A 23,298-nucleotide genomic window follows, 5' to 3' on the forward strand; every position below is an offset into this window, starting at 1 on the left:
TATTTACTTTAGGACAGGGATTCTCAACCAGGGGTGATCTTGCTCCCCAGAAGACATTTGTTATGTTTGAAGACATTTTTGGTTTACACAACTGGGGGTTAGGGTGTGTTGCTGGCATCTAGTGAATAGATACTAGGAATGCTGCTAAACAGCCTGCAACACAATCCCCCAGCACCACATATCAATAGCGCCAACACTGATTTAAATGAGATGATATACGTAAAGCACTTGGAACAGAAACCACTACTCCAGTGTCAGTTACTATTATGACCAAGCATTGTACTATGAGCTTTATTTTCTCACTTTACACAACTCCTATTGTAGAGTTACCATTATCACTATTTCATAGATGAGAAAATTGAGGTTTAGAAGTGAGTAGGTACCTAACTTGCCCCAAATCATAATTAATCAATGATTGAATCGACACAGAAATCCAAGTTTAACCAAAAACAAATTTCATGTTTTTTACACTACCTAAACTGACCCCTAGTTTATAAATTAGAATCCTTGTTAAGGAGTGTATGCCATAAGTTGACCTACTAAATCCCATATTATGCTGCCTCCCAGTAGCCTGTACCTGGATAATCCAGTCCAAACTGTTTTTCATTAGGAAGTAGATCTAACTCTAACAAAATTAATCCCAATTTAGAAAGCTGTTTTAGAGTCTGTCTTTCAGAGAAATAAAATGGACTTCCTTGTAATCACTGGCTACAGATCCTTCTTCAGTTGTGACCCTAAAATGGTAACACAGGAGTTTTAGAGCAGTGAAAATGCTCTTATAATGATGATTACATGTCCTTATAGTTTGTCCAAACTCATAGAATGTACACCAACAATGAACCCTAACGTAATGATAATGACGTGTCAATATAGGTTCACTGATTTTAACAAACATACTACTATGGTGAATGATATTGATAATGAGAAAAGATAAGCATGTGTGGGAGTAAGTACCTATGTGAAATTTCTGTACTTTCAATTTTGCTGTGAAAAACATTGAATTCCTTAAAAAAATGATAACCATATTCTCAGGACATCAAAATCATAGCACATGTTGTGACCAAGAATTTTTGTGCTGGTTGGTGGGAAGAGCTATAGAAGATGAAATGCAGATAACAGAATTTAAGGAAAGTTATGATGTAGGAGAAAAATTATTTGCAAAACTGACTGAAATCTTTCAGAAACCATTAAAGGAAAAACTCCAGAAACAGAAGCACACTACCATCGTTAATTTATTTGTTCAAGGACTCATGTTGCAAGCATTACACCAGGTATGGGCTTTGATTCTGTAAGCCCAGGTTCACATATTTAGGAGGATAAAAGCAAACTGTGATCCATGTTCATGGATGGAAACTAAAGGCTCATGGTTAATCACATTGTAGTTCTTAAATTTCTACAGCCTAGAACCCTGTAGTCACAGGTCTTTGAGGTCCTTCTGGATGTTCCAGAGGGTATCTGCGCTTTTCTTGAGTTGAGCAACCTCATCATCCTTCAGTTTCTGGTTGATCACACTGGTTAATCCCCGAGCATTCAGAATACACGGGAGACTCAGGAAGACTTCATTCTCAATGCCATACATGCCCTGCCAGACAAGAAAAGCACTTAGATTAAAGAATAAAACCAGAGGTAAGAATGATCCTAGGTCCTATCTTTGAATAGAAAGAATTGTAGGAAATGTGAAAGCACAAACTCATTCTTTAGTTTTCATTACTTACAGGCTCAGGTTTCCCTAATACTTCTGTTTTGAATTAGGTTGTATACATAGGAAAGACAAATATACACTCTGATAAAACTAGAAATTTATTAAGAAAGTAGTAAGTGCTTTACTGAACTGTATGACAATTCTCTCTCTCTTAGGTAGATTTTAACAGAATTTGATATATGTCTTCAAATTAAATTGCATTGAAATGTGGTTCTTAATGGGCTACTTTTCATGAAATCTTAAGTTTCTTAAAATTCTTTAGTTAAGAAGAAAATTTCAGGTGGTAGCCAACCTATAAGGTCCAGAATAGTAGTTGGAGATCACCCAAAGGCAAAATTTTTATAATACCTAAGAGTTGCTGGAAAAGAAAATAGTTTAATTCCCAAAAGCTTTACCAGTTTGTATAAACTAATTTATTCACAGGGTCAATTTTACTACACAATTAATTAAATTATTTAATTATCAAAACAAGTAACTTTAATAAATTTTTAAACTTTTAACTTCCAAAAATCTTGTACATATACCAAAGGATAGAGAAAAAACAAATTCTTACATATGCACTCTAAAATTGCCATATTTGTTTTTAAGAAAATCTGACACCATGTTTTACTCCAAAATGCTTCAATATTTATCTTTTTTGTATGCTTCTTTTAATCTACTGTACCACCCTCCTTACTTTTTCACCCTAGCCAGTGACTTGTGGAAAATGAGTTTTCTTTCACAATTTTTTAATGCAATTTTAGTTTCATGTGAAAACAATCAATTTCTATTTAACTGTTTCATGGCTTTTGAATTAAACTAAATTTACTTAGGTATCAAGTGCTACATCATATGCAATCTATAGCTTAATATGCCAACTTAAAATAAAACTATTATACACTTATTTCAGTGATCATCAATTGTGAGACTATGCCAATAAGATTCAGAATTAATATTTAATTGGCCACCTCACACAAAAAGAACTATAAAAACTTATTGGATGTCTTTGCCTCTACAAGTTTATGTTCTTATTATCCTTGGATTTCTGTAGGAAGAGAAAAAAGGATCCATAAAATTTTGAAATAAGAGAAATAACTGTGGACTGAGACTTTATCTTGTCCTTCCTTAAATGACTCTATTTATAGACTACAACACTAGAAATCACTTTCTATTTTGTAACACTTTGTCTTACCTTCACCATCGTTGATACTGGATGAATCCTGGATAAATTTTTAAACATGGATTCAATGAGATCAGCCACACTTAATCCAATAGCCCAATTGGTGTATCCTTTTAACTTGATGACTTCATAGGCACTAAGGAAAAAAAATATGTCACAAAAGAGATCATTGAAATCATACCCAATAGTTATTAAAACCAGACTCTTTGGGTTTAATGCCTGCTCTGTCTCTTACTATGTAATCGTGTTTAAATTATTTAACCTTCCTTGTCTCAGGGTCTTCTACAAAATGAGAGTGACAGTGGATCTATTTCATAAGTTTATTAAATGAGTTAATATGCATGTAAAATGTTTAAAGTATAAACACATTATGGTAGGTGCTATGTAAATGTTTTGATAAATTTAAATAACAGTTGGATAAGTGATTATAAAGTCATGGTGGTAAAAATGTACTTTTTCCAACCAATCTTCTTATTCATAGACATGAACATTTCCAAAGATATTAATGAAATCAGGAAACAATGAAAGTAAATGAATCTTCATATTCAAAGGACAAAATATATATCAATTTTGAGGTCCCACTTACCAATGTCACCTAAAATACTATGACCAACTCAATTAAGAGCAAGGTGATAGCAATATTTTGCCTGGAAATTTTCTGAACACAAATTGTACACCACAAAATGCACAAAGGGACAGGTCCTTGAGGGGTGGGAGGAGTAACTGAGTATTAGGAAGTTGGGATCTATCACTGACTAGAAGACCATGTGCAAGTTACATCACCTGAGTGAGCCCTAGTTTTCTCATTTGTAAAATAAAGGGTGTATATTAATAATATTCTAAGGACCCCTTCAACTTTTTAAAAAATTCCTTTTATCATTATACAGGTCAAATTCCGGGGGGGGGGGGGGGGGGCGCAGAAATCATTAAAATAGATCTAAATAAAATAATTCCGTATTTGAGATATCAGTTAGTTTTGTTACAACTCTCTGTAATTAACAGCTAACATTTATTAAAATCCTATCAATAATAAGTATGTGCATAGGTGTGTGTGCTTTTACTCAATTTGTACAATAATTCTATTATCATTTGACTTTACAGAGGAGAAAACCATGATTCAACTTAAAGGTTAAATGGCTTCCCTAAGACTATATAGTTAGTGTTAGTGTTATGAGTTGAATCCAGGGCCAATGACACCTTGTTTTATGATAAGCATAAAGGTCACAGAAAGAGAGATGGGTTGCTCTTAAGAGAGTTTCCAGAAAAAGAAAATGGAAGGAATGGGAGACATCTTTATCTGAGTATGGAAAGGTAAATATAGCGCAGCTTAAACACTTTCAACAATCAATCAGCAAGTATTTATTTTAGGCAATTGGGAGACTAGTGGAGTCTAGGTTTACTTTCTAAATAGGACAGACTTATCTATCGACAGGAGGCATTTTGAAAGCCCTTCTTACTTGCTAATTCTATGTATTGTTTCTGTTACCTCTACAACAGAATTTCTCTAGAAAAATATTTACTTTCCCTACGGCGACTGGCATAGCAAGCTTGACCAGTATAAGTGAGTCTTGTCTGTTTCAGCAGATAACAGCTGCATATTTACTTTAGTAAGAGTTTATCTGAGCAGGCAGCCGTGGAAAGTGTTTATAATTTTATCTAAGCAAAAATAAAATTAATTGTCTTAAATCAAGCCCTCTTCCACTTACCTTTCAACCACCATCTTATGCACTTCCTTCCAGTTTTCACTGTCATTGTCCGTTCCCATTGCTGGATTCAGTTCCTGGAGAGAAACGCCTGCCACATTCACTCCACTCCACACAGCCACTGAAAAAATTAAAATAACTAAAATAAACATTTTATATGTTTCTAACACTATTTTCAGAAACCGTTTCTTCACTTAGTTCAGATTTCACCTCTGATGCAAGCTACCCACTTGAACTGCTCAATGGCAACTGTCTCCAGTATATTTTCCCCTTAAAAGCTGCCTTTAGCATCAAATAGCCACACATCTGAACTTTTAACTTTCAACCTTTGGGTACAAAACAGAATTATTATGTCATAATTAGAGAATATGAACTTCTTGTTTTTCTCTAGGTTCGTGAAATCACAAGGGATTCTGGTTGGGGGCTATCCCAAACTTTTGGCTTGAGGAATTTTTAACTTTCCTCCTATTTATTTTTGTAATATAAGTCCTCCCCCGCTTTTTTTTTTCTGGAGTGAGGTAAAAACAAATCTTGGGAAGTCTAAGTATCTCTTCTCATGCCTCAAGTTCAGTCTATATCTTTTTTGGTGTTGTTAATCCTCACCTAAGGATATTTTTTATATTGATTTTTAGAGAGAATGGAAGGGAGAGAGACGGGGGGGGGGGGGAGGGAGGGAGAGAGAGAGAGAGAGAGAGAGAGAGACAGAGACAGAGACAGAGACAGAGATTGGTTGCCTCCTGCATGGGGATCGAGCCTGCATCTGAGGTATGTGCCCTTGACCATAATTGAACACATGACCCTTCAGTCCACAGGCCAATGCTCTAATCACTGAGCCAAACAAGCCAGGGCCAGTCTATTTCTTGAAAGAAAATTCATGTGACCACAATGAATTTTTCTGGTCTTAATTGGATCAAAAATTTCCTTCCAAGAATGCCTCCAGAGGCATAACAGACAAGGTGATCCTCTATCACTGGCTATATCCCTGGAGGCTTGGATGCACCAAAACAACTCCCTTGCCTATTCTTAACACCTCCTGCCCAGACAAAAGCACATATTGAAGACCTAGGCATACAAAGATAAATAAAGACTTTCTCTATGACAGTGGTTCTCAACCTTCTGGCCCTTTAAATACAGTTCCTCATGTTGTGACCCAACCATAAAATTATTTTCGTTGCTACTTCATAACTGTAGTGTTGCTACTGTTATGAATCGTAATGTAAATATCTGATATGCAGGATGGTCTTAGGCGACCCCTGTGAGAGGGTCGTTCGACCGCCAAAGGGGTCGCGACCCACAGGTTGAGAACCGCTGCTCTATGACATGAACAAGCTTAGAATTTACCGGGAGAAACAGACAAGTAAAGGAAATAAAAACAATGGATTAAGCTCTCACAGAAGTATGGAGAAAGTGCAATAAAACATAATAAAGGGTCTACTTAATGTAGGGGGGAGAGGAGTGACAGAAAGGGGTACAACATGTAGGCATTGGAACTGGTCCTCAAGAAATAATAAGGACTTTTGGAGGAAAGCACTGTAGACTCAGGAAAGATAAACAAAGGCATGGGGTGACGTCTAGCTCGGCTATGAATGGAGAAGTTGCCCATGGCCAACCAAAACCTCTTTTAGCCCAAAACTTTTGCAAAATCAGGCCAACTGTTGAAAACAAACATTTTCATGGTTTATGAAAGCTATGAGGCCTACATAAATCACTCAATAATGAGCATGGTTTAATTATTTTTCATTTTATGTACATAATATAGGGGGGAAAGATGTTTTGGAAAAAAATGACATAGTAATGAATGAATGGAACTTGGTCAAGAGTCTGAAGATCTGATTCTAGTTGTAATGATGCCACTAACTACAATGGATCTTCAACAAGCCACAACGACTGCTTGGCCTCCATTTCTTCCTCATTAAAGTGAAAGTCTTGAACTAGAAGACATGTTATTACACTTCTAGATCTGTGGTTCCAGAAATTGTATATTTGTAATGACTAGCATTTATTAAGCTTTTACTATACATCAGACACTATGCTAAATACTTTATATAGGAAATAAATTCAGATAAATGCTTGGATATGAAGAACTCTTGAATAAAGTAGTACAATGTATCAGAAAAAAAAAATCAGCCTCATTATATAAAAATGCACAAATGCAATAATTGTAAAACCAAATTCTTGTAATACCAGGATAAACTCATTACAAATATCACATTACAAACTCCAAGTAAATCCAAAGGAAAATTTATACCTTAAATTTGTATACTGGGCAGAAATAAATTTAGTAAAACAAAGATCATTGTTATCATTATTAATATTAAAGTTTTGTATTATTATAGTTTTATACAATAAGCTTTTTCAATGTATGAAATTCTATGTTTAATAAATAGGCTTAGGGTTATTAAATATAATCACAATTGTCATAAATGTTTTTAACACAAAATTGTTTGGAAAATATTAATTTCAATGAAAAGAAAAATATAAACTTAAAATAAAACATTTAAAATAAATGATGTTTAACTGTTTCAGAATAAACCATAAAAGAAACAGAAGTGCACTATTATCTTAATGTTGGTATTGTTGCAGTTATGAATTTCTGTCCAATATTTCTATTTAAATTCATAAAGAAAATATTTACCATATGCTCTCTTACTACTTAAATGATTGATAGTTATTATTAATGGTTTATTAAAACTCAGATTTCATTTGAAGCAAGATTTATTTTACATTATTGAATAGTAGACACTGGTTATTGAAAAACTTTTGTTACCCAATTCATCCCTCTTTCAGTCAACATGATGGCTATCATAGCTCTGTCCACTGAAAGGGTTTAGAAACTGACATACCAGGGGCATGAGCACACCTATGCCAGATCTTTCTTTCTAAATACCATTCCCCTCAGAAGGAAACAGAGCTCATTGGAGAAAGAGATGATTCTAGTCTGGGAATGGGAAAGTATGAGATGAACCTGGTGCACTTTATTGTTAGAGAAAGCAAGGAAGGGCTCAAAAAATGGCGAGACATCAAAAAGACACAGGGTGTATGTAATACTTTCAACAATAAAGATTTTAAAAAATAAAAATAAGTCACAGCACTGGAAAGAAAAAAAAAAAGACACAGGAGTCAGCCTAAAGAGCCCGTTCTTTGACAAAGCTGAGATAATTTATGCTTTATGACAATGGTGACAGAACTTTTGTGGAATAAAATAAAAATCTGAGTCTACATTGATATACATAGATGGATAAATAAATGGAGAAGGGAAAGCTTTCTTTTACACTAGAATACAAACAATAAATACTGAAAAAATGAGTGGATTAGAATATGATATTTGGCATCATTATAGTAATAATGCATTTAACCAAGAATAACTAGTTAATACTAAATTTAGCAGGCAAAAAAAAAAATGATGAGGAATCAATTATTTCCCTAGTCTATATAAAATTTTCCCTCACAAATTACTTATTTGTACTGTTAGGTAAGTAAAAATGCATAAAAATAAAATTTAAAAACAAAAAAAATCAGCCCAGGCAGTGTGGCTCAATGACTGAGCATCAACCCATGAGCCAAGAGGTCCCCGATTCAATTCCTGGTCAGGGCACATGCAAGAGGCAGCGGATCAATGTCTATCTCTCACTGGTGTATCTCTCTATCCTTCTCCCTTCCTCTCTCTCTAAAATCAATAAAAACATCTTCAAAAATTTCAGAATGGCAAGAATATACCATAAAGTAGAACACAGTAAATATTGTCTATTTTTTATATTAATTTTTTTTTACCACTTGAGTCGCCATGTTCTCCCAAAATCCATCCATGGCAGCTGCTGGGATGAATGCCAAGTTTTTCAGCCATAAGGTAGCGAAATCTAGCAGAATCCAGATTACACCCACTTCCAATCACACGGTGCTTGGGTAATCCACTTAGTTTCCAGGTAACATATGTGAGAATATCCACTACAAATTTTAGAAAAATAAATGCAAGTAAATCAAAACTGACTTCGACTGCTATGTAAATTAGTGGGTGCCCCACTTCCTGCTCTCCCACTTCCCCATTCTCCAAATGAGACGTGCCTGTAAAAACGTACTTTGACTTTTCATATTAGAGATAATGGGGTTTAGCGAGACAAAAAAAAAATGCAATATTGTGCTTTTTATTTGTTAGGAGAAATGAGAATTTCTTACTTGAAATGAAAATATATAAGAACCTAGCAGATTAATTAATTTACTGTATGTGGAAAGAAAAGGGGTTGAATTAGATCACCCCTTAAGTTTCTTCTAATTCTAACATTCCATGACTGTTAGGGACTGTCATTATAAACCAAAAGGCATTGGTTACCAAATTACCAAGGGATGCTACTATAAATTTTCCCAGGAACAGATACTACCTAGTAAATAATTGTTATAATACAAGATATTAACATTTCCTACTATTTAATAAAAAGATTTCTATGACAGAGCCTTCATTCTGATGTGGCTCAGCCTTGAGACTGCACAGAGGCAAAACTTGTGATCACAGTACTTACAGGCTAAGCTGTAAAAGTAGGAATATGCACACACAAGCAAGGTAAGGGGTTAATTTTGCAGTCTCCATCTCACAGTCATAGATAGACACTGGCTAAGATAGTTTAAGGTCATTATGGACTAGATATTAAAAACCCTTCCTTGGCAACTTGGATTCGGGCCAGTATGACTCCTGGGAGAGTTAAAACTGTGAAGCCACCCCTGGAAAGCGGTATAACTAGTTATTAATATCTGCCTTAGGTACAGGACACAACAACTTCATTATGTGCCAGGCATTTCTCATTCCTGTCCTACATCTACCTGCCACCGTGAGAACATTCAGATGCAGGATTGAACTATTTAATAAACTGCGACCCAGGATTACAGAGAATAAGAATACTAAAATAACCTCTGTCTTTGCTGGCTTTCAACTCTCAATATTTCACAAAGTATTAGGATTGTGAAATATTATTCACAATCTTTCTCTATATGAGCTGTCAGAGATAATCAGTTTTACCATTTTATCAATGTATCTATTATGCTCACCAATAAACAATGAGTTCAGTGGCAAACTATAGACATAAGAAGTGTGAAATAGAGAGTGGATTTTGACTGTGTAGGCTAAAATAATGCAATTCTTTTTAACCAGAAGAGTTACGTTTTAACAACATTTGGTGTTAGCATGTGTCTGTCTATTTATACAGCCTGTTTCCATCTTTAAACCAGGACTAAATAATGATTTTCTTAAACTCTGTTTCAAATTTAATATGATTCAATTTTGAAGTTTTAGAGATTAGGAAAACAAAAAGTCAGATATGCTAAAACATTTCTTAGAAATTGAAGCCACGTTCAAATGTTTCATTATGTACCCTAGGATAATCTTTATAGAAATTTTAAAAGCTTTTAGACTCTACAACAAACCCAGATTAAACAAACAGATGAAACTGCTTTAAATAAAACGCTTCTCACATTTTTAAACATTTGGCCTGGGACAGTGCCATTAGTTCTGCAAACATTCTTTTAGGGCCATTAACAGAAGACATGTGAATTGCTTCTGCTAGTGAACACCAACACAGATTTTCTTAAATTCAAAAAGCAAAATAAAATAAACCCCGGACACAATGAACTTAACATAACTGATCCCTTAAGGCATTCAGATACCTGGGTTAGAAACCACAATTATGATGCAATCAGGGCTGTACTTGACGATCTGAGGAATAATGAATTTGAAGACATTAACGTTCCTCTGCACCAGGTTCAGACGACTCTCTCCCTCTTGCTGGCGAACTCCAGCAGTTACCACCACAATCTTAGAATTGGCGGTCACAGAGTAGTCTAGAGGGAGAAGGCAAAAGGTACTTTAAATACAACTCTTCATCAAAACAGACCAGGTGTGATATGCCCCCAAACTATCTCAGCATTCATAAGCTTCTAGAATTTACATGAGAATTACGTTTTCTGTATTATAAGGTTTTACAATGCTCCTGTGGCTCCTTCCTTCTATAGGGAAGCATTCCAAACATAAAACTGGTTCGGAGAATATACCAAAAAATAAAAGAGGTCTTAAATTATGTCTCTGGCTAAAAATTTCAACTTGCAATTGACTTTATAGAATATTGCATTGTCAGTAATAATACAAAGCATAAACGGTGAGTCCAACAGGCAGCCTTTCAATAAAAAAAAAAAAAAAAAAAAAAGCAGCCTGGCTGACATGGCTCAGTGGTTGAGCATAGACCTATGAACTAGGACAGTGATGGAGAACCTATGACACGTGTGTCAGAGGTGACACGCGAACTCATTTTTTTGGTTGATTTTTCTTTGGTAAATGGCATTTAAATATATAAAATAAATATCAAAAGTATAAGCCTTTGTTTTACTATGGTTGCAAATATCAAAAAATTTCTATATGTGACATGGCACCAGAGTTAAGTTAGGGTTTTTCAAAATGCTGACACACCGAGCTCAAAAGGTTCGCCATCACTGAACTAGGAGATCACGGTTCGATTCCCAGGCAGGGCACATGCCCAGGTTGTGGGCTCAATCCCCAGTGTGGGGTGTGCAGGAGGCAGCCCATCAATGATTCTCTCTCTTCATTGATTTTTCTCTCTCTCTCTCCCTCCCTATCTGAAATCAATAAAATTAAAAAATAAAAGAGGAACCAGCCTCCTTTAAGATTTAATTACAATTTTTTTTTTCAAAAAAAGCAATTTAAAGGTACCTTTAGGTCTATAATGTTAATTCAGTCTGTGATGGGGAAGGAGGGAACTGAAGTGTTTAATTCTTGGCTAGCAATTAATTTCTAATACTCAAGCTTATTCACTTTGAGCAGGGAGTTTCTCTGGAGGACGTGTCCTTTCCCCAAATAGAAAGACATTATGATGCAATCATTAGACTCAATAGCTATGGATGATTCACAATTAAGCTATGCTGCTATGTAACTTTTGACGGTCATTAATATTTTATCAGTTTCCTCTCCCATAAAACGGAGGTAATAGAACCTACCTCTCAAAGGGCTGCTATGAGGATGAAGTAAGATGAGCCATGCAGAAAGTTTCACAGCACACAGACTGCTCAACAATCCAATCAGTAACAGTTCTTATTGGTAGGAGTATTATTAGACATTACCTTGGAGCCCACATTTCTGTATCTTTAGGCAGAGCCATGCTGTGCTGGCAGAACCATCGCATAAACCTGCTCATCTAGAACAGATTGCTGGAACATGAATGCGTTTAGCTTCATCAAGGCGCTCAAATAAATTACTTTGGGCAAATGTTTTTTTCCTGTCTGAAACCTTCCCATTCTCAGACACACATAAACAAACATCATAATACAATTTGCTAAAATGTTATGTACCAAATGTGTGGAAGCCACATGGATGTTTACAGAGGTAATACTTTAGTGTTTGTCCTCCAGAATGAACTGGAACCCAAAGGTAAGAAGAAACTGCCAACACTAATTCACCACGATGGGAAGACTAACGCTGTATCAGGGGCTGAGGATATCAATTATTAGATAAGGCTGCATTGGGCATGAAGTAACACTACCTTTATCTGCCACAATTTTAGGTGTCTGAAGAAATAAGCTTCCATGTTGCAGATCCATCATTTCTCCTTTGAGTTTATCTTCCAACACATCCACAAGGGCCAGCTCATCAGCCAGAGACTAGAATCACAAAATCAGGTGTTAGTCCCCTAAGCTACTCTAGGATAGGTAACCCAGCTCACAATACAACCCAGAGACCCTTTAAATGGCTAAGAGCCAAATGTCTACAAACCTCGAGACTTTAATCATAGAGGTTAGGTGTGCTCTTGAAACAAATTCATGATAAAACATCTTGAATAATGAACTATTAATATTCAAGACACTGATTTTTCAGAATTTCATTCTAGTATTCAACTAGATTTTGATACAATGCAAATGGCTTTAAGAATATGTAGATGTAAATATTACTGCTGAAACCAACTTGATTCAACAGTGGCCTCAGGGTGCACAATTCTTCACATTACTTGGGGATGGTGACAAAGAGATTCACCCAGGAACAACCTTGGGCAGAGTGTCCATCCCTGAGGTCACCCCCAGTGTGGAGGGTTTCTGAGGGCAGATTTGTAACAATGAAAATACATCCTGCATATCAGATATTTACATTACGATTCATAACAGTAGCAAAATTACAGTTATGAAGTAGCAACGAAAATAATTTTATGGTTGGAGGTTACCACAACATGAGGAACTGTATTAAAGGATACGGCATTAGAAAGGTTGAGAACCACTGGTCTAAATCTTGATCCAGTATCATAATTTCACATGTTTTGTAAAACGCCTTATACATAACATATTTTACACAGTTATATTTCTCTATATCTCTGCATGAATAGTGGGGAGGAAGAAAAAAACCCCTGGATTCTTCCTTTCAGTAATCATGCATGTTCTTCAGCAAGTCCTTGATCTTTTCTTCTTATAAAAGTGGGCAGGGTGGGGGGGGGTAAGGTGGGTGGGTGTCACTCTAGATGCAATTAAATAGCCTTTCAGCTTTGAAATTTGGTTATTCTATGGAAATCCATTATTTGCAAAGTAAAAAGTAGCTATCCTTCTCATTGAAACATCACTAGTCTTTGCCTCTGCTGTTTTCAGTAGGACTGTTTGCAAAATAATTAGCTTAATATGATATATCAGTGCTGGAGCCCACTGGTCATTGGAGTTCAGGAAGAACTTTGAAGGATAAGGAGTAACCTTGGGTGGAACTGGTGACCAGCAGAGAGAGAAGAAGGAGAGAGAGGTGAGATTGCCAACAAGAAACTTGATCTATGTTTGCTCGGCCATCAAAGCAGATCCCGCTCCCTGCAGGAGCCAAGGAATGAGGACAATCCTGTCTCCAGAACCCCAATGGCTGGCTAGCCTCCAGAAGTGAGCTGTGAGGGTATGCTTGTGATGGTTTATCTGAGACTCAAGCCTCCTTGTGATGGAATGTGTTCTTAGTTCCAAGCAACAACTTAACTTGCAAATTTTCTGAAATCACCCTTTTATGAGACGGGAATTACTTGTAAATATTTTCTCATTGCCACAAATGTCAAACACTGGCATTAATTTTCATCTATTTTTACTGAAACACATGTGTTAACCCTTTTAAAATGGTTTTGTTCCTTTGCAGCCTCTGACAAGGTCACATACAAAACCCTCATTCATGTTGTTTTTTAAGTCCTACATTATACAGTAAGTCCTCACTTAACATTGTTGATCAGTTCTTGGAACTGTGGTGAAATGATCTATTCCGAAACCAATTTTACCATAGGCTAATTGATATAAACAAGAGATAAGTTCCTACAGCATTGCATCAATGTTATAATGAAGCATTACTTGGCAACCCACTAAGTTATGTTCAATACAACTTAATAATAGCACTAGCATTCTGTCAAGGTACTGAACACAAAGAACATCACTCTTATTTTAGTATCATCACATGTGTGCTGGTGAAGGCAACAGGGCAAAACAATTTGGGGCTTAAGTGGAAAAGGATATCACAGGATCTCAGATCCTGTCTTTTATTTCAGTGGGTGTAGAGAATTGGCTGAGAAGTGCCTACACAGCTGGCAAGGAAGGAAGCGATCCAACACTTTAAAAAGTAATTGCAGCGCCGAATTTAGCTGCATCTGCACCACTGAATATCCTCCAAGTGTGGAGGCAGGCAAATGGAGCACGTGTGACTGAGGACGGATGCTGCTGTTCGGCTTAAATAAATCTTCTGCAGTAACTTTTACTTAGTGGATAGCCCATGAATTTTACCATCTATGTATTCCACTTAAGTTGTAAACATATTTTTAAATATTTGAAACTGCAAGACCCAGATTAATTGCAAAAGCAATAATTTATTAAGGAATAAGGCCAGTTGAAAAACACGACCATCACTGTTGAAATGTCTACAAAAATATCTTTTAGTCTAAAGTATCGTGTGGACTGGGCACAGCCATAATCTGCCTCTTGGTTCTCTTAGCTAGTAAATTCCTGCCACCAATGCTTTAATATTTGAGGGTTGCATTTTTTAAATCCTCACTTGAAGACATGCTTTCCAATAATTTGAGAGACAGGGAGAGACAGAGAGAGAGAGGGAGAGAGAGAGAGAGAGAGAGAGAGAGAGAGAGAGAGAGAGAGAGAGAGAGAGAAAGAAACATCAAAGTGAGAGAGAAACATCGATCAGTTGCTTCCTGTACACACCTGGACCAGTGATGGAACCCGCCACCCTTCAGTGTACTGGATGATGCTCCAACCAACTGAGCCGCACTAATGATTGCATTTTTATTTTGAAGTGTTTAGGGTGCATGAAATTTGTGGTAGGAAAAGGTGTAACTTTTTTCAAATAATTAGCTAAATGGATAAGCACTATTTTTCAATAATTTGTTTTTTCTTCTCTGGAATGTCACTTCTATCATTTAATATGGTTTGGGCCTGTTTCTGGGCTTTTAGTCTGTTCCATTAACCTGTCTATTCTTATACAAATTCCAAGTTTTAATTAAGTCCCACTTGTAAGCTGACTTTGCCTATAAAAACCGCTTTGTAGTATATCTGTAATTACTTTGCTCCTTCTAAGAGACTTCTTATGCTGCTTGTTCAAGGAGATGGCTGAAGTTGACGATCATGAACAGACACTCAGACCAAAAGCAGCTGGGCACAGAGGCTCAGGGTAGAATTTTCATGGAACTGATATGTGACCCTGGGAGGCTGAGGAGGAGTTGGCAGCTCCATGCAGAGTTTGGGATTGGTAGTGGTGCAGAAGTCATATTTGGCAGAAGCCATGAAAAAGGAAAAGCTATGAAAAAATTCAGCCAAATGTAAATGCAGTTTACTAGTAATAGCAGGAATATTCATTTATTTAATATATATTTATTGCTGAATGTGCCAGGCATTATTCTACTCATCAGGAATACAGGAATGAACAAATTTAGCAAAGTCCTTGCTCTCATTAAATGTATCAGGAAAAGAATAGGAATGAAGCAGACAATTTAAGATGATTCTGATGATGCAAGCGCTATAACCACCAGGGGCACGGTGATATTGAAGTTACTGGGAAGTTCACTTGGTATTGGAGAGTCAGGGAAAGCCAGCCTGCAAAGGCATGATATGATTGATAGGAAGGGTGACCTCTGTGACGGTCTGGGGTACACATTCCAGGTAAAGAGAAAACCAAGTGAAAAGGTTTACACAGAAATGAGCTTGATGTTTTGAAGAAATAAGGCAGAGGGTGAGAGATGAGGTTGGACACAACGCCACCACGTTGCATCAGCAGGTGCTCCTGACACTGTGGATGGCGCCCCCTAGAGTTGTGCACTCCGCTGCTTTGCCCTGAGACAGGCAGGGAAAGATCCTTGAGGCCTTGCAGGGTCTTTGCATGTGTGTAGCATACGTGCAACTGTGGCATTACTGAAAAGTTTAAGTAGGAGAGTTCCCATTTTTATAAAAGCTCGCTATGGTTATTATGTTGGCAATGAGGGTCGGGGGAGTGGGAAAGAGCACAAGCAGAAAATAGTTAACTGAGTCTTCACAATGTTGGGACATGGTACTAGGGGCCTGAGCCGCCTTCACAGGCCTAGCTGAGGTGTGGGCCCCCTCAACCTCTCTATCTGATGCCCTAGCTAGGCTCAGTTTCTGGGCCAAAGCAATGTGTGTCCACTGTAAAGCACACCAGCGATGAACTCAAAAGGCCAGGTCTGGCGCTCACTACCTATGTGATCTTAACTAAGTCACTTAATCTTTCTGAGTCTTTTTTTTTCCCCAACGATAATACATAGATGACAATCCCCTCCCAGAACTTTCGTAGAGAAATGAAGCAAAATACAGAGACCGAACAGAGTAGGCAACTGTTCATTTCCTTTCTCTGTTAAACTAGTGGGGTTTATAATCCTCAGCAAATATCAATACCAATTTTGAAGCACTTTCATGCTTACTCATTAAAATTAGATTTAAATATTTTTAATTAATCAAATGGCCTTTGAACAAGGCAGTCATTCCCTCGCAGCAAGCATCTGAATTGGAAGATTCCTACCGTGTTAGCAGCAGGGTCTGTTCTCTCAAGCACCGGAAATGGGCCAAAGTATTATATACCTGCAGATACCGTCTCAATTAAATTATTTACTAGGGAAGACTTCAAATGTACAATTAAAACAGTCATAGGAGTACTCATAGACTCATGATAGCTCACATACAGGTTTCTGAAAAATGTAAATTTTGAGATTAGCAGGAAGAATGAAAAATCCTTAGCTGGTATTGCATTAATACCTTTGTTTTTAACCACCCAAATACTAGCACAAAATAAAAAGAAAATTCAGTCTTGGGTTCAAAATACAGTTCCATCATGCCCCGGCCGGTTGCTCAGTGGTTAGAGCATGGGCCCTGCAGACGGAGGGGTCATGGGTTTGATTCCCCATCAAGGAAGGGCACATACCCTGGTTGCATGCAGCCTAGGTCAGGATGTGTGTGTATGTGTGTACCAATCTCTCAAGTCTATGTTTCCCTTCCCCCCTCCTCCCTCCCTTCCACTCTCTCTAGAAATCAATGAAAAAATATCCTCCAGTGAGGATTAAAAAAAGAAAAAAGTATATTGTTCTGCCCCCACCAGTAGACTGTGGGCAGACTACTTCATCTCAAGTCTCAGCCACCTCAGCTGAAAACAGAATAGGACATCTCCCACTTCTTCAGGTTGTTGTTAAAAATGAAGCATTTCAGTTAAAACACTTTGAACAGGTTGCACACTCAAATGTTACATAAAAGGAACGTAAAATGGACTACGTTTAATTTTTACTGGCATCGCTTCTCGGCCTTTTGGCTAAGATCAAGTGTAGTATCTGTTCTTATCAGTTTAATAATTTTTACTGGCATGGACAGTGAGCACTAAAGTGTGGTTATTTAAATTCCCTGTAATTTGGGAAGCAGCTATCCTACTAGTTAATCACAGGCACCTAGTCAATTAAAATGAGCTAGAAAAAAATGCAAAAGAAAACCTTCATTATCGCACCCTACATATTTTAGTTGATTGCTTTGATAACTTTTCTCAGTGGAGATCCAGAGTTTGTTCCTTTATAATTTGAACTTTGCAAATAGAAATATGCGTGGTGAGGAGTTATTCAGGCAGCCTTCCCATAAATACAAAGAGACAGTGTGTTCTAAGGACAAGGCATTTTTGCTTTTGGAGTGGAGTAGGTAGTTCCTATATTGAAGGCACCCTTGAGAAGGAACAAGAATGAATTCAGTGAGGTAAACAAGAAAAGAGCTCTTTCCTCAAAAGTCCTCAGAAACTAAACAAAGCTAATTATGATTTAAAGCACAACAGGATACAAGGCAAGCCACAAGTCCATGGAAGTATAAAGGAAAAATATAGTCTGGAGTGGAAGGTGCTAATAGTATGATATCAACGTTAAACCTCCTGATATTGATAATCACATTTGTTATGTGAGAATATTTGAAGATGTCCTATTTTAAATAAATATACTCTTATGGATTTAGAAGGGTATGATATCTGCATTTGATTCTCAAATGGTTAAAAAAGAATCTACTGTGTGTGTGTGTGTGTGTGTGTGTGTGTGTGTGTGTGTGTGTGTGTAGAGAGAGAGAGAGAGAATATAATAAAAATCTATGAATTGGTAAATCTGGATAAAGTGGATATGAAAGATATAGGTGTTTTGTGTTTTTTTTTACTATTCCTTACAAATTTTCTATAAATTTTAAATTATTTCAAAATAAAACAATTGGGTAAAATTTTGAGGCGAATAATAGGATATTTCCATGACCTCAAAAAGCCACTGTGCACATTATTTATTAATTGTAGAGGAAAAGGAGAGATTTGCAGTGGAGAAATCTTGCAGTCACTACCAGCAATGAGGCGAGTTGAACACCGCATGACTCCCAATGTAATGTATCAGGAAGAATATTACATCATCTACTCATGACCCACCCAAAAATATTAACCTGAACATAATTACAAGGAAACATCAGACCAACGTAAGTGGAGGAACCTTCTACAAAACTGACATGGACTCTTCAAAAATGTCACTGATATAAAGACAAAGAAAACCCAAGTAATAGTTCTGAATTAAAGAAGAATAAAGAGATGTGACAAGTATATAAAATATATGATCTTGAATTGGGGTGAAACAGCCATAAAAACCATGATATTGACAGCTGGGAAGTTTTAAATCTGGGCACTGTATATTAGATAATAGTATTACTAGTATATAAATAGCTCCCTAGGAATGTTAACTCTATTGTGTCATACAGGGACACTGTCATTCTCTCAGGAGACACAGGCTTACATATTTGAAGGTGCAGTATCATGCCTACAACTTACTTCAAATTATTCAGGAAAAAAACATCTTTTAAAGATACAATAAAAACCTGAAGAGCCTGAAGAACACACGCTGAAAGTGTCCAGCATGTACGGTGTTCTTAAAACGTACCTTTCCCAGAATGCTGATGGCACACGCCATACCAACTTGTCCAACACCCACGACAGTGATCTTATTGTTTGGGGTTGTTGCCTCTTCTTTGGCAACTGGTGCGATCAGTTTCTCCTTAAGAGTCGCCATTGTGCCCTGTAAGAAAAGAATCAAAATATTACACGTGAAATTCGAATGGGAACTATCCTAAAAATGTTACTACTGCAATTTTTTAATTAAAGTACAGTTTAAAAAGAGCGTAATGGTCTGCTAGGACACAGAATATACTTTAAAGAACCATGTCACTCATTTAATGGAGAACTTAAGATAAGACCTCCATGGAGCTATTTGAATTTGGGTTCTTCTCTTCAGTCTATGATTCCGTATTAGTATTTAACAAGTTGTATTTAACCATTTTTGTCTTGTGGCTATTCATTCACTGGCTAAAAGACAAAAATATTTATATTTAAACGAACTGATCTTTCTATTCTCCTTCTAAAGAATTTATATGTAACTATGTAAACTAAGTTAGAGCTCACTATTAACCCGTATTTAAGTTTGGTCTAAAAAAATTAATGGCCAATTATCAATATAATTTCTACTAATGGTTATTATCACACTTGGAAGATAGGGACTGACTTGTTCTTCTATTGTTTTCTCCTACTTAAATCTTATGATGATGATTTTTTAAATCCTCAACCAAGGACATGTTCATTGATTTTAGAGAGAGGAAGGGAGAGAGAAGGATAGAGAGAAACATTGATCAGTTGCCTCCCGCGACTGGGGATGGAACCCATAACTCAGATATGTGCAGGGGACAACACTCCAACCAACAGAACCACCCAGCTAGGTCTACTTAAGTCTTATTTAAAATGTGTCACAGTGTACTGAATATACAATGTGTGCTTAAATAAATACAGTGACAATAAAATAGTGATGAGTGATGTTTGTGCAAAAGGTGTCCTCCCCCCCAAAAAAATCACCCTGAATTCCTTTTAGTGTACCTTGGAAGCTTACTGAAAGGTGGTTAGATAATTATATATTTTCCTTTCAGGGGGTTCCAATAAGAGACTATCAACTTGCCCTAACCGGTTTGGCTCAGTGGATAGAGCGTCGGCCTGCGGACTCAAGGGTCCCAGGTTCAATTCTGGTCAAGGGCATGTACCTTGGTTGCGGGCACATCCCCAGTAGGGGGCGTGCAAGAGGCAGCTGATCAGTGTTTCTCTCTCATCAATGTTTCTAACTCTCTATTCCCCTCCTCTCTGTAAAAAATCAATAAAATATATATTTTTTTAAAAAAGAGATTATCAACCTTTGAATTAGTTTCTTTCCAGTCATTTTTATTTAAAAAAGCTCCCAAAAATTAAAAAAAAAATTGAAAACTATGGGTAAACATTCTACGCAGTAATACCAAATTTATCTGTGCCATCAGATAATTAGGTACCCTTTCTGAATACTTAAAACAAATCGCAAAATTTACTGTACCACCCTGCCTTCTTAAAGATCATTAGTAAGCCTCTTCTTCAGAATTAAGTATCAGTTATCATTGTGACCCATTATAATGTCCATTATTTATGTTTCCTTTTACTTATAATGCTAGACTGTAGCCTTGGAGGTCACTGTGCCTGTTTCAAATTGCGCCCCTGCCTCCCAATCCTGTTTTTTTGTTTCTAGTCTGCAATAAACTGAATGACAAAACCTAGTTTAGCAATTCAATATGGTAAGAGCTAGTAAGTCTCTGAGTTAGAATAAAGTACTTAAATTTGGAGACAACTGTGTAACAACTATTTTGTTCTAAAGCTACCCCCCCATCCCCAAAAAAACACATTTTCCTAAATTGATTCTTTAGCCTTTCCAGAGCACATTTGCATTTCTTGTGGATGCTAGTGAAATCCAGATCAGCATGTAACTGTCTTTCCAAATGACCTTACAATGAAATTCATACACGTCCTGCATTTTTAGCAGAATCAGAAGAATGCTGCCTCTCTTCTTGTTGAACAGAGGAAGATACAAATGCACAGTTTTTCTCCATTAAGTTTATTTTCATTAGTTGCTTTACATCCTTCAGGTACATAGAGGACGCAGAAAGCAATGGAGAAAAATAATCCAGTAACGGTTGCTACATAAATACCGACCGGTTATTCAGATAGATCTTTTAAAATCAATTTTGGGAATTTCAGAAATTACAATTTAGAGGGAGTACAGATTCTTTCGTATCTTTCTGGAGAAAGTGTTTTTCTTCAATATTTCCTTCATACAAGTTACTAAAAAATTAGAATAAAAGGTTCTGTATTGTATGCAGGACTGTGCCAAGGTCAGAGTGGTGGCTGTAAGGAAAAAGAATGATACGCAGGGTAAAAATAACCTCTGATGCTTGGTCCTTCACAGTGCAGTCCCCCTACCCCCTTGTGCATAGAAGTCATTAGAAATAAACCAGTGCCTTAAGTTCAGGAACAAAGACCCCCTTTACGAATAGCTCTCCATTCTAACTTTTTTAAAAGCCATGTTTGCCATCTAATTCCTCCACTAAGAAAGCGCTGGTCCGGCCCTCCCCCTCCCTCTCCCCCCCCCGCCCCCTCCCCCTCCCCCTCCCCCTCCCTCCAGGCCCGAAGTGCAGCCTCCAGTGCTGGCCGCCCACAGGCCACCTCTCCCCCTGCGCCCTGGCGCCCGCAGCCCGGAGGGGAGGTCACAAGGGAGGCGGCAACCGCAGGTCTCCTCGGAGAAGGTCTCCTCGGAAAACGTCGAGGCCTTCCTTACTCTCAACACCCAAAGCTGCAAAGTAAACACAGCACCCCGCGCATCCAGGAAAAAGGGCCCGGAAGGCATCCGTCTAGAGCTCTGGAAAGGACAGCGTCTCCAGCTCCGGGCCAAGCCTGAGAGCAGGTCAACCCTGCAGGTCATCCTTGACCCTCCTCCCCGCCAGTGCAGGGGCATTTCTCCATTCTCGCGGCAGGAGATCCCAGTGCCCAGGTTCAAGATCAGCCAGCCTTCGCCTATCCCCTCGTCCCTCCTTCCTCCCCTGCTCCTCAGACGCTGGGGGTACAGTGACCGCCCTGAGCCCACCAAGGGCGCGAGCCCGGGGTTTAGCTGCAAATGAAAGTAAGTCTCTCCGCCCCCCCCCCCCGCCCCGTCCTGTCCCCCCCCCCCCGTCCCCCCGCGCGCCCCAGGAGCACGGGCCGAATGCGAGCCCCGCTGCGCGGCGGCCAAAGCTGGGGCTCGGCCGCACCGCCTCGGCTCCACCTTGCTCCCCCCGCGGAAGGCACGACCCGCAGCCTCGAACCCACGGGCTGAGCCAGGACTGGAGTCCGGATGCTCAGGGCTGAAGGCCGTAGAGGACATCCCCCTGCTCAGTTCTTCCCTCACTCTCGCAACACAAGGACTCCCCTGTCTGACCCTCCCGGTGGCCTCTGAGTCAGGATGGAGGATATGGAGCTGAAACCTACCAGGAGAGAGAAGGCTGCTCAGATGGTGGGAAGAGTCGCGCCAAGAAGACAGTTTCGGCTGCGAGCGTCTGTCTGCTCCGGCACAGGCTCTGCAAGGAGGAGGAAGAGGCGGGCCCGCCCCTCTGCAGCCTCGCAGCTTTCTCCATTGTGATTGGAAACCCGAGCACCGCCTACCCCTCCCCTCCGCTCGCTCAATCCCCTTCAAGGACAAGGGCTCAAGTATGCACATGCCCTCCTCCTCCCCAAAACGGCAGGTCACCTTCTGGTGGCCAAGGCGGCCCCGCTCCCCGCCGGCGAGACCGCAGTCAGAGGCCGCATAATGTCGGAAACCAAGCTTCGCCTCCTCAAGACTTCCACGCTCTCGTTTCATCCAAATAGAAATAAAATTCAATTTCGCTTTTCTGGTCGACTTTAGAAGACTACAGTTTCTAGCTAAGATGTGGAGGATGTGTTCCCCGGAATAGCGCTGGTGCTTCGGAATGTTTTCAAAAGAAAGCAGAATTTTCCATTTTCAGCGTCTCGGTGATAACGCTCATTTGATGCAACAATTACAGGAGTGTGTGTGTGTGTGTGTGTGTGTGTGTGTGTGTGTGTGTGTGTGTGTGTCTCCTCCCTCCCCACACCACCACCTAATTCAGCCAATGTGCCTGATTTGCCTACTCGTTGCCTGAGGAAGTGAGGCCTAGAGGCTGTTCTCCCCAGTTCTCTGCAAATCTATATGGTCTCACCAGAAACTGGGTAAGGCTCGGTTTCTCTGTTAGTCCCTGGTAACTCCAAAGATGCAAGTTGCCATTCATCTCTGTGTCTTCAACACCCAGCTCAGTGCCTGGTACCTCCATACAGTGCTGGCAAGTGAGGGAGTGAATGAATGAATGAATGA

General features: G+C 38.5%; 1 protein-coding gene and 1 pseudogene across 1 annotated transcript; one reads left to right on the forward strand and one right to left on the reverse strand.

Moving 5' to 3' along the window:
• Positions 1-1,208: 1,208 nt before the first annotated feature.
• LDHB (lactate dehydrogenase B) lies at positions 1,209-22,576 on the reverse strand. The gene is made up of 8 exons (XM_059682349.1): positions 22,419-22,576; positions 18,997-19,131; positions 12,100-12,217; positions 10,217-10,390; positions 8,336-8,509; positions 4,568-4,685; positions 2,874-2,997; positions 1,209-1,582 (listed from the first exon to the last, which is right to left on the reverse strand). Exons 2-8 carry the CDS (start codon positions 19,123-19,125, stop codon positions 1,415-1,417), a joined length of 1,005 nt encoding a protein of 334 aa, XP_059538332.1. The 5' UTR covers positions 19,126-19,131; positions 22,419-22,576; the 3' UTR covers positions 1,209-1,414.
• LOC132229088 (U2 spliceosomal RNA) lies at positions 17,350-17,485 on the forward strand (annotated as a pseudogene).
• Positions 22,577-23,298: the final 722 nt, after the last annotated feature.

This window comes from Myotis daubentonii, chromosome 2 (genome assembly GCF_963259705.1).
Source record: "Myotis daubentonii chromosome 2, mMyoDau2.1, whole genome shotgun sequence".
Lineage (NCBI taxonomy): Eukaryota > Metazoa > Chordata > Mammalia > Chiroptera > Vespertilionidae > Myotis > Myotis daubentonii.